General features: G+C 41.4%; 1 protein-coding gene across 1 annotated transcript in view; it reads right to left on the bottom strand.

Annotated features, from left to right (window-relative positions):
* Positions 1–880: 880 nt before the first annotated feature.
* The window catches only part of si:dkey-183c6.8 (protein O-GlcNAcase), a 39,842-nt gene continuing 26,313 nt past the window's right edge, over positions 881–14,409 (bottom strand). Inside the window, exons 9-17 of the mRNA XM_062993333.1 lie at positions 12,832–13,199; positions 11,417–11,591; positions 8,068–8,124; positions 7,258–7,343; positions 7,016–7,120; positions 5,440–5,531; positions 5,003–5,198; positions 2,449–2,605; positions 881–1,124 (exon numbers count right to left, since the gene is read on the bottom strand). Coding sequence (XP_062849403.1) covers positions 988–1,124; positions 2,449–2,605; positions 5,003–5,198; positions 5,440–5,531; positions 7,016–7,120; positions 7,258–7,343; positions 8,068–8,124; positions 11,417–11,591; positions 12,832–13,199 — 1,373 coding nt within the window. The 3' untranslated portion in view covers positions 881–987. The remainder of the gene's footprint in view (positions 1,125–2,448; positions 2,606–5,002; positions 5,199–5,439; positions 5,532–7,015; positions 7,121–7,257; positions 7,344–8,067; positions 8,125–11,416; positions 11,592–12,831; positions 13,200–14,409) is intronic.

Raw genomic sequence — 14,409 nt, 5'->3', positions numbered from 1 at the left:
TGGGTAAAAATTGGACATGCTAAAAATCGGGAGAAAATGCATAAAAAAAGTATAAAAAAAAAAAAAGGATTTTGCATATGTAATAAAAGTCATACTAAGTTATCCTGCTAGAAAAAGTAATGAAGCAACATAGACCATGTACAGAGCCTTTAAAAACATTACCTATGCTATTCTTATAATGCACACAATGCACATTGTGCACTGTAATGCAGTAATTAAGGTTTTTGTATGCTTGAATAAAAGCTCCATATAAACTTGGTAAAAAAAGATGCAGTGGGCTACTGCACACGTGTCAGAGGGGGCGTGTGTTAGTCACGACTCTCCTTGGTCAGAGTGGTAGTCAGCAGTAGTATAAAGGAATGCCATTGGGTAATTGGATATGACTACATTGGGAGGAAAATTGTGAATAATTGTAGTATCTATCATATCATCATTATTATCAATCTGTTATTATTATTACATTATAGTAAAGGCTGGTCACAGAACAATACATCGCAGAGCAGCCCTGGTTCTGGACTGCGTTGCTTGGGGGGGCAGTGAAAAAATTTGCGCCCCCAAAAAAATCAGCGCCCCCATAGCACCGGCCCTGCTTGTGTTACTTTAGTTTTGCCCTAAGCCAGATTCGAACCTAGGGCGGAAAAATATGCGCAATGCGCTCTGCTCTGCCCACTGCGCTACTCAAACAGCAGAGTTATGAACAGGTTGTTATACTGATATGCCTGCGCACACACGGCGTTACTAAGACTTAAAGTGAATACTACTTAAAATAATAACCAAACGCTTTTTAATTCCCACGGTAGCGGCAGAAGCTGCTCGCCCTGTTACAGGTTCAGAGAAAAAAAAAACAGACCCCCCCAGCTCCCCCCCAGAGACGCATCAGAAAGAATGTGAGGTGTTAAAACAGTACTGAAATGTGGACTAGCTTTGTGACAACCCTTCAGTTAAATCTTACCACCAAAATTGTAACTGATTGAGAGCTCTAAGGCCCTAAAGCAGCCGGCCCAAAATCAACCCCTCCGTGGAGTGTGTCTCCCCCCTAACAATCTCCAGAAATCCCAGCTTAGTGAGGAACTCCAGCTTTAACCGGTCAGTGGGTTGCACCTCACAAAACACACCCTGAGAACCTGCAGAGAAATACAGACACAGAGATATGAGTGTTTTCTGTTATTCATGTATATTAAAAGCAACCTGCATTTCAGTTGTTACACCCCTCCCTGCTTTGGCAAACTTTGCCTCACTAGGCTCTGGACACATCATTATTAGCAAGTCAACAAAAAACTGATGTTGCACTGTCCATTTTATCAGCTCCACTTACCATATAGAAGCACTTTGTAGTTCTACAATTACTGATTGTAATCCATCTGTTTCTCTACATACTTTTTAGCCTGCTTTCACCCTGTTCTTCAATGGTCAGGACCCCCACAGAGCAGGTATTATTTAGGGCGCTGTTGGCTGGATATTTTTGGTTGGTGGACTATTCTCAGTCCAGCAGTGACAGTGAGGTGTTTAAAAACTCCAGCAGCGCTGCTGTGTCTGATCCACTCATACCAGCACAACACACACTAACACACCACCACCACCATGTCAGTGTCACTGCATTGCTGAGAATCATCCACCACCTAAACAATACCTGCTCTGTGGTGGTCCTGTGAGAGTACTGACCATTGAAGAACAGGATGACAGGGGGCTTACAAAGCATGCAGTGAAACAGATGGACTACAGTCAGTAATTGTAGAACTACAAAGTGCTCCTACATGGTAAGTGGAGCTGATAAAATGGACAGTGAGTGTAGAAACAAGGAGGTGGTTTTAATGTTATGGCTGATCGGTGTATTTGCTAATAAAATAGGTACAACAATTCCAGCAATGGTGACAATAAGTGACTTATGGCATGGTTTGGTGGCACAGTGGTCTTCTATGCTAGCATACCAGTGTTGAGTGTTCTGGCTCAAAGTTCAAGTCTATGCAGCGCTACCAAACTGGCTAGGCATCCAATAGACACAAATGGCCATGTCTGAGCAAAGGAAAGGTTGGCTGAGCTTAATCCTTGCAGCCGATGCGATATGCTAGCCCTGGGACCAAATGGGAAGTGGGAGCCAAATGGAGCAGAGCATGGCTCTCCTTGTGTGGTAGATAGGGGCTGTGTATGAATCCAACCACTGGCAGGTGATCATGTGCACATATAGGCAAGAGCATGTGATAGTCTGCAGCTTTCCTTTGGTGTAAGTGGCAATGGAAGCACAATGGGGGAATGGAAATGACTACACTGGGTAAAAAAAAAAAAAAGCAAAAAATAGAACAAAATGAACCCCGCACCAAAAAACACACAAATGAAAAGTTGCACCTGGTCCTTTAAATTTACAAGAAACGTCCAGCAGTAAGTAGTAGTCCAACCACGCTGAGTGTCTAATACCAGACCCCAGCTCATTACACACATGATTTCTCTCACCGTTGGCTTTGAGTGCCGCGAGCAGGGATGTAAGGAGACTTCTGCTGACACTGCAATCCACCAGTTCAGGAAGCGCCTCAAGTCTGAGCTGAGAGGGGAAGTGATACAGCAGGGAGTCTGGGTAATCCTGCTCCTCGTGCAAACTCAGCAGTGCCTCCTGCACTCAAAGCATAAAGTGTAAGATCAATGTTTGTGTACATGTTGTAACATAAACTCTGACTTTAACTCAATATTATTGGTTCTTCTGTTAATCGTTCTGTCCTGCTTCTTATCCTTTTCACAGGTAGTTTGTGCATTTATAACATTATAACTTTATAACATTATAGGTACATTCCCATCACCCCAGTAGTTCCCCCTGAAGTGGACGACACATGGAATTCAGCCAACTGGGTGAGATTCTAAACCATACACTGTGAAAGAGTTCAGTTTAAAGGGAACTTCAAACTGTGTAGGGATTAGTGAGTAAAGGTTTGTCACTATGCAAGAAGTTAACAGTAAAGTTTACCCATCAACCATTGTGTGTCTTGTATGTGGGTTAGGACAGCTGGTGCATTATCAAAGAGTATCAAATGATACAAGCGGGATTATGTCAGTGTTTACTTATGTCTGAACCTAATGTTTCATTTTTTTAGCTAAAAACTACCAACAATGTAAAAGTAACCAGTGAATGTCCAGAAAAGCTTGTTAACTCTTTCAAAGCTAAAGTTAGCTAGATTAGTTATCCTGAGGTAAATGCTGACTAGTAGCATGTTTTGCCGAAATATTATTGTATAAAGCAAAGGAGTGGAATGAAGGGATTTAACCAACTGAAGTTCCTTTAGCCATGTATAGGAAACACAAGGGCACTGCTTACGAACCCTGTGCAATAGAATGAAGCTCTTGTTTTCAGTAAAGTATTGTATGATTCTAACATTAGCATTACAGTTTTGTTACTGCGTTTAGTGTGTTCTTATTCTTTGCTATCTTTTTTACTGCTTTTTGAACATTGATAGTGAATATGGATTAAAAATGGATTTGCCTGTTATCATCATGTCTGCTTGTTCTTTAAGCTAGGTCAAAATTTGGCCTCTTGTATCTCTGTATTGACCTCTTGTGTCACTGAATTGACCAATTGTATCTCTGAATTGACCAGTTGTATCTCTGAATTGGCCTCTTGTATCTCTGTATTGACCTCCTGTATCTCTGAATTGGCCTCTTGTATCTCTAAATTGGCCTCTTGTATCTCTGTATTGGCCTCTTGTATCTCTGAATTGGCCTCTTGTATCTCTGTATTGACCTCTTGTATCTGTACTGACCTCTTGTATCACTGAATTGACCAATTGTATCTCTAAAATTGATCAATTGTATCTCTGAATTGGCCTCTTGTATCTCTGTATTGGCCTCTTGTATCTCTGAATTGACCAATTGTATCTCTGATTTGGCCTCTTTTATCTCTGTATTGGCCTCTTGTATCTCTGAATTGACCAATTGTATTACTGAATTGACCAATTGTATCTCTGAATTGGCCTCTTGTATCTCTAAATTGGCCTCTTGTATCTCTGTATTGACCTCTTGTATCTGTATAGACCTCTTGTATCACTGAATTGACCAATTGTATCTCTAAAATTTATCAATTGTATCTCTGAATTGGCCTCTTGTATCTCTGTATTAACCTCTTGTATCACTGAATTGACCAATTGTATCTCTGATTTGGCCTCTTATATCTCTGTATTGACCTCTTGTATCACTGAATTGACCAATTGTATCTCTGAATTGGCCTCTTATATCTCTGTATTGACCTCTTGTATCACTGTATTGACCTATTGTATATCTGAATTGGCCCCTTGTATCTCTGAATTGACCAATTGCATATCTGAATTGGCCTCTTGTGTCTATGAATTGGCCTCTTGTATCTCTGATTTGGTCTCTTGTATTTGTATTGACCTCTTGTATCACTGAATTGACCAATTGTATCTCTGAATTGGCCTCTTGTATCTCTGATTTGGCCTCTTGTTGCACCGAATTGACCAATTGTATCTCTGAATTGACCAAATGTATCTCTGAATTGACCAAATGTATCTCTGAATTGACCAAATGTATCTCTGAATTGGCCTCTTGTATCTCTGAATTGACCTCTTGTATCACTAAATTGACCAATTGTATCTCTGATTTGGCCTCTTGTATCACTGAATTGACCTCTTGTATCTCCGAGTTGATTTCTTGTCTACACTGACAGACTGTACTGGCGATAAACTAGATTTTTGGCTTTAAACTTGTTTTTGTGTTACGGATTTAGGATTGTCTAGGCTTTTAAAAGCTGCTCAGAAGGTATCATTGAATGTGCTGAGAATCAATAGAATCAATAGTCTAGGCCTTAAACAACCATGTTATTTGACATTTCGAATACTACTACAAAGCTCCCACATCTGATTACAGACAGGACTGGCACTCAGTTAAAATGTGGGATGATCCCTGCATAGAAAGTAAATCTAGAAATACAGCGGAGAACTGAAAACTTCACTTGTTCAAGACATTACACAATAACATATGGTCACCTCCTATTTTACACTCTGACCTTTTGGGCAGCATGTCCATTGGCTCCATGTGGACGTGTGGGGTATTTGTCTCTCATAGCAGGCAGCCAGGTGGCCTGGCACCGCTTGGTAAAAGATCGTACATCCACAACGCCAGCAACACACCCACACACACCAAGCTCATCTTCCAAAACAAAACTGTACTCTGGGCACAGAGCCAGACACGCACCCAGGTACCTGAAAACACACACAAAAACAAAAAGACCACTAAGGATCTGTAGCAAAGCATCTTCATGTTCATCTTCATAGAAGATGGGATATTTTGGGGAAAAAATGCAATAAAAACTAGATTCTGTAATTTGTTAATACTTTCAAACCTTTATTTAATTGATAAAAGGAAAAAGACTTGACTAAGAACAGTAATGAGAGTAAAATGTTATCATCTTTTAATACTTTCAGACACATAACCATATGTAACCTGTCACCGATGACGTCTGGATGAACCACAGTCGACTCCTGGATGCCTCTAGTCTTCTGATACAACTGACGCACCATGTGATACAGCTCCACCTATCAGAATGCAGGAAAATATCACAAAATGTCATAGATAGATAGATAGATTCTTTATTGATCCTTTGCAGGAAATTTCTTTGTTACAGCAGCTCAGACAACAGTCAACAACAACTTCTTTTATACATACAACATTAACTTACAGTGCAAAAACAAGCAATAAGATAAAAATGTACAGTATGGTACTATATACATGTAAACTTTTTATGGTGCATGCATAGCATACAGAAGTAAGTATTTCTTATAAATATTATCATATATCATATATAATATATTATCATACATAAATATTATTGTCATATATCGGTATATAAGTACAAACTTCAAAAAAAACAATGTCTCCAATTTCCATTCATGTTAATTAGAGGACTATTTAATTCAAAGTGACTTACTATAGGCAAGCAAGATTACAAGGCAAGCAACTGAGGCTTAAAAGCCTCGCTAAGTGGCCCAAAAGTGGCAGCCTGGTGGTGGTGCAATAATCATACAGCTTATGATCAACAGTCCAGTACTTTAACCTCTGAGCCACTTTGTTTTCAGTGACTAAATCAAGTACATTATACTGTATGTAGCCAATTGTATGTGGACACCTGACCACAAGCTTGGGTCATCTCATTCCAAAACCAAGGGTATTAAAATGTGAGGTCAGGCACTGCTGTTGGACAAGATGGCCTTGTTTATAATTAATGTTCCAATTCATATCAAAGATGTTCACTGGGGTTGGGGTCAGGGATCTGCAGTTCCTCCACAGCAAACTTGTCAAACCATAGCTGTGTTCAAAATCGCCTGCTACATACTGTATACTGCATATTGCCCTCAGTATATACTACATACTGCACTCAGTATACTGTATACTACATACTGCATACTGCACTCAATATACTGTATACTACATACTGCACTCAGTGCAGTACAGACTCTAGTATGCGACTAAAGCAAATCATACTAAGGGGCACACAAACAGGTTCCACACACTTTTTAATGTCATGTCAAAATTGGCTGCATTGCATGATTGGATGCAGTACCCCATGACGATAGTTCTAGTTACATAATGAAAATTTTGGCCGGAGTAATACGTCATCCAGGTATCTTTTGCATACTGGAAAAACTATATTTTGGTTGCATACTGTATACTGCATACTGATTTTGGTTTTTGGATCCCATCAGTATGTGAGTAGTATGTAGTAGGCTATTTTAAACACAGCGCATGTGTTTATGGGTATCTTTGTAAACAGGGGTACTGTCATGGTGATACAGAAAAAGCTCTTCAAAGCATATTTAATTTATTTGACACCCCGTCATCAATGAGTGAGGCTAAAACATATGAAACTAACAATTATGAGGGGTGTCCAATTTTTTTGGCCATCTAATATGAGCATTTCTTAGATAAAAGACACATTGTCATGTTAAGTATGTGCTCAGTAAAATGCTATTTTTTAATTAAATACTTTTAAAGCTCTCAAAAACTGCTGTATACATCTTACCTTGTCTTTGTTTTGGAAGGGACGGATGTTGTAAAGGCGAGAAGTAGGGAAAAGAGGAGGAGGATGGCTGAACAGCTCACTGTTTGTACCCACAGGCAGAAGCATCTACACCACACACATGACCCGGATGAAGTGGGTTAAGAAAAGACAAGCAAAAATTGCAGAGATCAAATCTGGCTACAGAAGATTAGACTTTTGCTATTATTAAATTTTATCCTGCTTAATGTTAACGTAAATCTTACCTGTACTTCCCCTGACAGCCCTCCTTTAAATACCCAGGGTTCGGCCTCTACCCCAAGAAGCTCTGCCCCTGACGAGGCTCCACACCCTGTTAAGAAACAGTCATTCAGTCTCTTAATTTAAGAAAGCAAACCATTTATAGAAGAACAGTAATTTTTGGCAATTTTAACAGAGGGAAATATGGGCATTCTAACATTTTTGACTGTAGGGTATATTTCCAAATTACTAAGAAAAACATCAAATACTAGAACTTTTACAGCACTGTATAGCACCTTGTGCAAGATAAACAAAACAAGTTCTAAAACTACCACAAACTATCTTTTTTTATAATTTAACATTTTAATTATGCATTTTCTCCCAATTTAGTGTAGTCAATTTGTCTTCCACTGCTGGGGGATCCCTGATTGCAGTCGAGGTGGGTATATTGCTGCTCACGCCTCCTCCGACGCGCACACAGCCCTTAGCGGAACCATTTTTCACCCATGCACTCTGCACACGTGCCTCTCTTTCTGCCAATCAGGGTCCTTACACAGCATTTGAAGACCCCACCCACATAGTCCGGTCATCCCGCCCTAGCAAAACCATGTCTGCTGCAGGCACTGCCAATTAGATGGCTCCCAGCTGACCGGTGGCCAAGGAGCCAAGGAGTTCAGAATCTCAGCGCTGGTGTGCTAACGGAATATCCAGCTGCACCACCTGGGCGCCGTTAACTTTTAATAAGTGAACGCGTAGTTGATCGCACAACTGTTTTAATTATGTGACCGTGACTTTAAAACATGGGATATTATATAAAAAGGAACTTTTTTACTCACAGTGGAAGCAGTTCTTCCAGGAACCCAGGGAGGAACTTTCACTCATCACACGGCCCTCTAAAAAAAAAAAAGATTCACAAAAGAAAAAATTCACAAAATTCAGAAAAACGTAAAAGAACTCTGAAAGAACTGACTAGGAAATCTGCAAAGGTTTCAACATTGTCCAAGTTCACAGGCATGAAAACACCAAATATACCTGATAGTGCAGTAAGATAGGTACCCTAAACTTACACATTTTTAGGACTAATAAACATAATTTGCTGGTTTAACAGGTGGAACTGTGGTTTATCGTAGAATGTAACGTTAGGAACAGGCTAGAAATAGAATGAGAGGATTAATTAGCAGATTGGTACATTACTAAAACCATGTAATACAGCTGTAAACATGTTAAACATTGGAAATCTTTTCTTTGCACAGTTGTCAGTTAAACAGATGTTCAACAGAATGAACAAGTCACAGATTCTGGTTTTTATTGCATTTTACAAATTGTCCCAAGTTTTCTGGAAGTGGGGTTTGTAGCAAGAAAAAGAAGTGTGGCTAAACCTACTTCTAGGGACACAGAGAAGTCACCACATGTAGTCATTTATAATTACTAACAAAGAATTAAAAATTATTATGTTATATACAGTGGGGTCAAAAAGTATTTAGTCAGCCACTGATTGTGCAGGTTCTCCTACTTAGAAAGATGAGAGAGGTCTGTAATTTTCATCATAGGTACACTTCAACTATGAGAGACAAAATGAGAAAAAAAAATCCAGGAAATCACATTGTAGGATTTTTAAAGAATTTATTTGTAAATTATGGTGGAAAATAAGTATTTGGTCAATAACAAACAAGCAAGATTTCTGGCTCTCACAGACCTGTAACTTCTTGTTTAAGAAGCTCTTCTGTCCTCCACTCGTTACCTGTATTAATGGCACCTGTTTGACCTCGTTATCTGTATAAAAGACACCTGTTCACAGCCTCAAACAGTCAGACTCCAAACTCAACCATGGCCAAGACCAAAGAGCTGTCGAAGGACACCAGGAAGAAAATTGTAGACCTGCACCAGGCTGGGAAGAGTGAATCTACAATAGGCAAGCAGGTTGGTGTGAATAAATCAACTGTGGGAGCAATTGTAAGAAAATGGAAGACATACAAGACCATTGATAATCTCCCTTGGGGTCAAGATCTCATCCCGTGGGGTCAAAATGATCATGAGAATGGTGAGCAAAAATCCCAGAACTACACGGAGGGACCTGATGAATGACCTGCAGAGAGCTGAGACCAAAGTAACAAAGGCTACCATCAGTAACACACTACGCCGAGAGGGACTCAAATCCTGCAGTGCCAGGCGTGTCCCCCTGCTTAAGCCAGTACATGTCCAGGCCCGTCTGATGTTTGCCAGAGAGCTTATGGATGATCCAGAAGAGGATTGGGAGAATATCATGTGGTCAGATGAAACCAAAATGGAACTTTTTGGTAAAAAATCAACTCGTCGTGTTTGGAGGAAGAAGAAAAACCCAAGAACACCATACCTACTGTGAAGCATGGGGGTGGAAACATCATGCTTTGGGGCTGTTTTTCTGCAAAGGGGACAGGACGACTGATCCGTGTTAAGGGAAGAATGAACGGGGCCATGTATCGTGAGATTTTAAGCCAAAACCTCCTTCCATCAGTGAGAGCATTGAAGATGTAACGTGGCTGGGTCTTCCAGCATGACAACGATCCCAAACACACCGCTCAGGCAACGAAGGAGTGGCTCCGTAAAAAGCATTTCAAGGTCCTGGAGTGGCCTAGCCAGTCTCCAGACCTCAACCCCATAGAAAATTTGTGGAGTCCGTGTTGCCCAGCGACAGCCCCAAAACATCACTGCTCTAGAGGAGATCTGCATGGAGAAATGGGCCAAAATACCAGCTACAGTGTGTGCAAACCTGGTGAAGACTTACAGGAAACGTTTGACCTCTGTCATTGCCAACAAAGGTTATGTTAAGTATTGAGTTGAACTTTTGTTATTGACCAAATACTTATTTTCCACCATAATTTACAAATAATTTCTTTAAAAATCCTACAATGTGATTTCCTGGATTTTTTTTCCTCATTTTGTCTCTCATAGTTGAAGTGTACCTATGATGAAAATTACAGACCTCTCTCATCTTTCTAAGTAGGAGAACTTGCACAATCAGTGGCTGACTAAATACTTTTTGGCCCCACTGTATACACTGATCAGCCATAACATTAAAACCACCTCCTTGTTTCTACACTCACTGTCCATTTTATCAGCTCCACTTACCATATAGAAGAACTTTGTAGTTCTACAATTACTGACTGTAGTCCATCTATTTCTCTACGTACCTTTTAAGCCTGCTTTCACCCTGTTCTTCAATGGTCAGGACCCCCACAGGGCCACTACAGAGCAGGTATTATTTAGGTGGTGGATCATTCTCAGCACTGCAGTGAAACTGACATGGTGGTGGTGTGTTAGTGTGTGTTGTGCTGGTATGAGTGGATCAGACACAGCAGCGCTAATGGAGTTTTTAAACACCTCACTGTCACTGCTGGACTGAGAATAGTCCACCAACCAAAAACATCCAGCCAACAGGGCCTTGTGGGCAGCGTCCTGTGACCACTGATGAAGGTCTAGAAGATGACCAACTCGAACAGCAGCAATAGATGAGCGATTGTCTCTGACTTTACATCTACAAGGTGGACCAACAAGGTAGGTCTAATAGAGTGAACAGTGAGTGGACACGGTATTTAAAAACTCCAACAGAGCTGCTGTGTCTGATCCACTCATACCAGCACAACACACACTAACACACCACCACCATGTCAGTGTCACTGCAATGCTGAGAATCATCCACCACCTAAATAATACCTGCTCTGCAGTGGTCCTGGGAGGGTCCTGACTATTGAAGAACAGGGTGAAAGGAGGCTAACAAAGCATGCAGAGAAACAGATGGACTACAGTCAGTAATTGTAGAACTACAAAATGCTTCTATATGGTAAGTGGAGCTGATAAAATGGACAGTGAGTGTAGAAACAAGAAGGTGGTTTTAATGTTATAGCCGATCGGTGTATATTCAGTCACAAATAACAATGGTGGCTTAGTGATTAAGATAAAAGACTGGTAATCAGAAGTCCCACTACTGCACTAGTGCCACTATTGGACCCCTGAGCAGGGGTCCCTTAATTGCTCAAATGTATTTACAATTGTAAGAGCATCTAAACTCTTTGCTCTAACTTTAACTTAGCTTTATTAATTAGTTATTTGATTTGAAATACATCCAACCTACCCCCCCACACACACTTTTAGCCTGCTTTCGCTTCAACCTATTTATTTCTCCCTTGCACTCATTCTCTCTCTCACCCAGCCAGCTGATGAAGGCCTTGGCAACGAGCAATGTGTTTCGCAGGTCCCACACATAGGGATAAATATCGTAGAGCATAGCCCTGTTCACACTGTTCACCACACCTCCATGCAGAGCTGTGATCTCATCACATGCAGCCAGAAACCTGCCAGCCCGCACCCGCCACTCCTCCACCTAAAAAAAAGTCAAGTCAGTTTACAAGTATTTATGTACATAAAGCAGCTTTATGGATTCCAGGAATACAGATATTTATTGTAGAATAGACAAAATAAAATAAGTGTTCATTTATTCATCAATTGTCTGTTTTACCACCGCTTTATCCTGGTCAGGCTTGTGGTGGGTCTGATTTACTGGGCAAAAGGTAGGAAACAATCTGGACAGGTTGCCAGAAAATCACAGGGCAAACACCAACACACTCATACTGTACCTAGGTCAAGTTTAATAGTTCCAATTAACCTGACTCCATGTCTTTGGACTGTGGGAGGAAACTGGAGCACCCGGACATGCAATACTGGGAGAACATGCAGAAAATACCCAGACTTTTCCACCTGGGAATCAAACCTAGGTTGTTCTTGCTGTGAGGAAACGGTGCTACCCATCGAGCTGCCGTGCCACCCCCCCTTGGGAGAATGTGACTATAAGAAATTATTCAGTATCTATCTAAGTAATGTTACAGATACAGAAATAGCAGATAAACTAGACAAGGTGGCATGGTGGCACAGTGGGTAGCGCTGTCAACTCACAGCAAGAAGGGTATGGGCAGCCAGTGTGCCTTTTGTGTAGAGTTTGCATGTTCTCCCTGTGTCTAGTGGTTTTCCTCCAGGTGTCCAAGTCCAAAGACATGCAGTCAGGCTAATTGAAGGTATTAAAATTGCCCTGAGTGTGTGTGTGTTTGCCCTGAGATGGATTGGCGACCTGTCTGGGGTGTTTCCTGCCTTTTGCCCAGTGAATAAGCCCCACCGTAACCCTGGCCAGGATAAAGCAGTGATAAAACAGACAACAGTGAATAAACCTAACAGGAAAACAGTCATATAGAAAGTGAAACCTTTCATGATTTCATGGGCCAGTGATAGCTCAGTGGTTAAGGTACTGGACTAGTAAACAGAAGGTTGCCGGTTCAAGCCCTGCCACCACCAAGTTGCTACTGTTGGGTCCCTGAGCAAGGCCCTTAACCCTCAATTGCTCATTGTGTAAGTCGCTTTGGATAAAATGCTGAAAATGTAAATGTAAATGATTGGCTTATTGAGTTTATGAGAAAGTGTATGATGCCAGTGTACAGTAAGTTGGCGCCCAGTCCATGGTGTATGTTTGCCTTTATCCCAGTGTTTCTGGCTAGACTCTAAAGCCACTACAACTTTAAAAGAATAAAGAAGTTACTAGTAATAAGTAAATTAATAAATTATATAATAGTCACCTTCTGAGGTTGCGTCTTCTTGCTGCTGCCGTTGACGCTGACGTAATGGCTGTGGGTTTTGAGCCAGGTGAGCTCCTGTAGAAGTTTCTGAGCCGGTGGTCCATGCTCATAAGGCAGGTAGTACAGTCCCACCAGCAGTCGCACCTGAGCCTCACTTAGTGGAGATTTGCCAGGACATAAGCCTTTTCCTGAGGCTCGCTCCTCATGCTGAGTCTCAGCTGAGGGCTTCAGCCCAGGGTTGGATGAAAGAGCCAAAGCTTCTGCAGCAAATGGAGGTTTGGACTGAGCTCCATGCTGATTGTCTAAGCTCTCAGATGATTTGGAGAGGGGAGCAGACAGCTTTTGATCTGTCGGCCTGTTCTGCCGTCCTGTGGAAAACAAGCGTCTGGCTTAGAAATAAAGAAGTATGGGTGGCTTTGTGTTTCATTGCCTTCATGGGCTAAATGAGGGTTTATGACATAAAATGGAACTACAACATGCAGATCTCAAATACAAAGCAGAATAATACTGTAGCTAAAAAAAAACACACACTAAATAGGAGAATTTAGAAATAAAATAATCAATTAGAACACAAAATAACAAAGGAATAACTGTACAAAATATAATAACCACACCCTGCTATGAAAAAGGGGCTATAATAGTGATTGCGTAAGGAGGGAGAGCTGGATGTTGTGATATGTGATGGATTTACATAACCCCGCTGCCGCCAAGCTTTCGGAACAGAGAATAGAAGAGCACTTTCTGCGCCACCCTGGTCCGGCCTTTCTAGGTGGACAACCAGCGGCGCTGTCAATTTTTACAATAGTTCATGTAAAAATTAAAATGCAGGCAGCCAACCGCCATCGCTCTATCACACTCCAAACACCCGCCACCCCCCAACACCCCCGCCCGATGCTGTGCGGTGTACTGTGCAGGTAAGTTTGCCTCACAGAGTGCAGCAGCTAATCACGGGCTCGTTTCTCTGGTGCAGGATTGTTGTTGTACAGTAAAATGTTAATTGTACCATATTAGTCTATGCACATCAGATAATCAGTTATCAGTTAGTCTGTATACTACAATAATAGACTTCCTGAAATGTAGTTATGTGTGCCACCCCAAAATTTTCACTGGCCCCATCTGGCCACCCCGATAAAAATTTCTGGGGGCGCCACTTTGGACAACCCTACCAATCTTTATGGTTTTTAGGCATGCTCGCACCCCAAAAAAATTACTAGGTACAACTTCGACACTCTGCTTATCCAGTACATCCCTTATGCAAGGCCCTACACCAATACACCAAGGTGAGTTCCTAGTAATAGAAGAATGCTGACCTTCATATATCAGTGAAATTCCGCAATCCAGCATCACTGCTTCAGAAAAAGCCAAGTGTGTCAGCCAATGCGCTGACAAGGAGGAAAGTAAGAAGTTGGGATCTATATAAGTAACCTTACACCTGAAGCGCATCAGCACTTATGAGTCACAGGTGAATGTCATTAAGAGAATGACAATTCACACTGTGAATCTGTGCTCCCTCCTCCAGCCAGACTAGGCTGGTCAGAAGGCACGTCTCTGAACGGAATATACATACAGTGTCCACCC

The sequence above is a fragment of the Trichomycterus rosablanca genome, chromosome 4, assembly GCF_030014385.1.
Source record: "Trichomycterus rosablanca isolate fTriRos1 chromosome 4, fTriRos1.hap1, whole genome shotgun sequence".
Taxonomy (NCBI): Eukaryota; Metazoa; Chordata; class Actinopteri; order Siluriformes; family Trichomycteridae; genus Trichomycterus; species Trichomycterus rosablanca.
The sequence above is the reverse complement of the archived record's forward strand: the minus strand, read 5'-3'. Positions and strand labels throughout refer to the sequence as shown.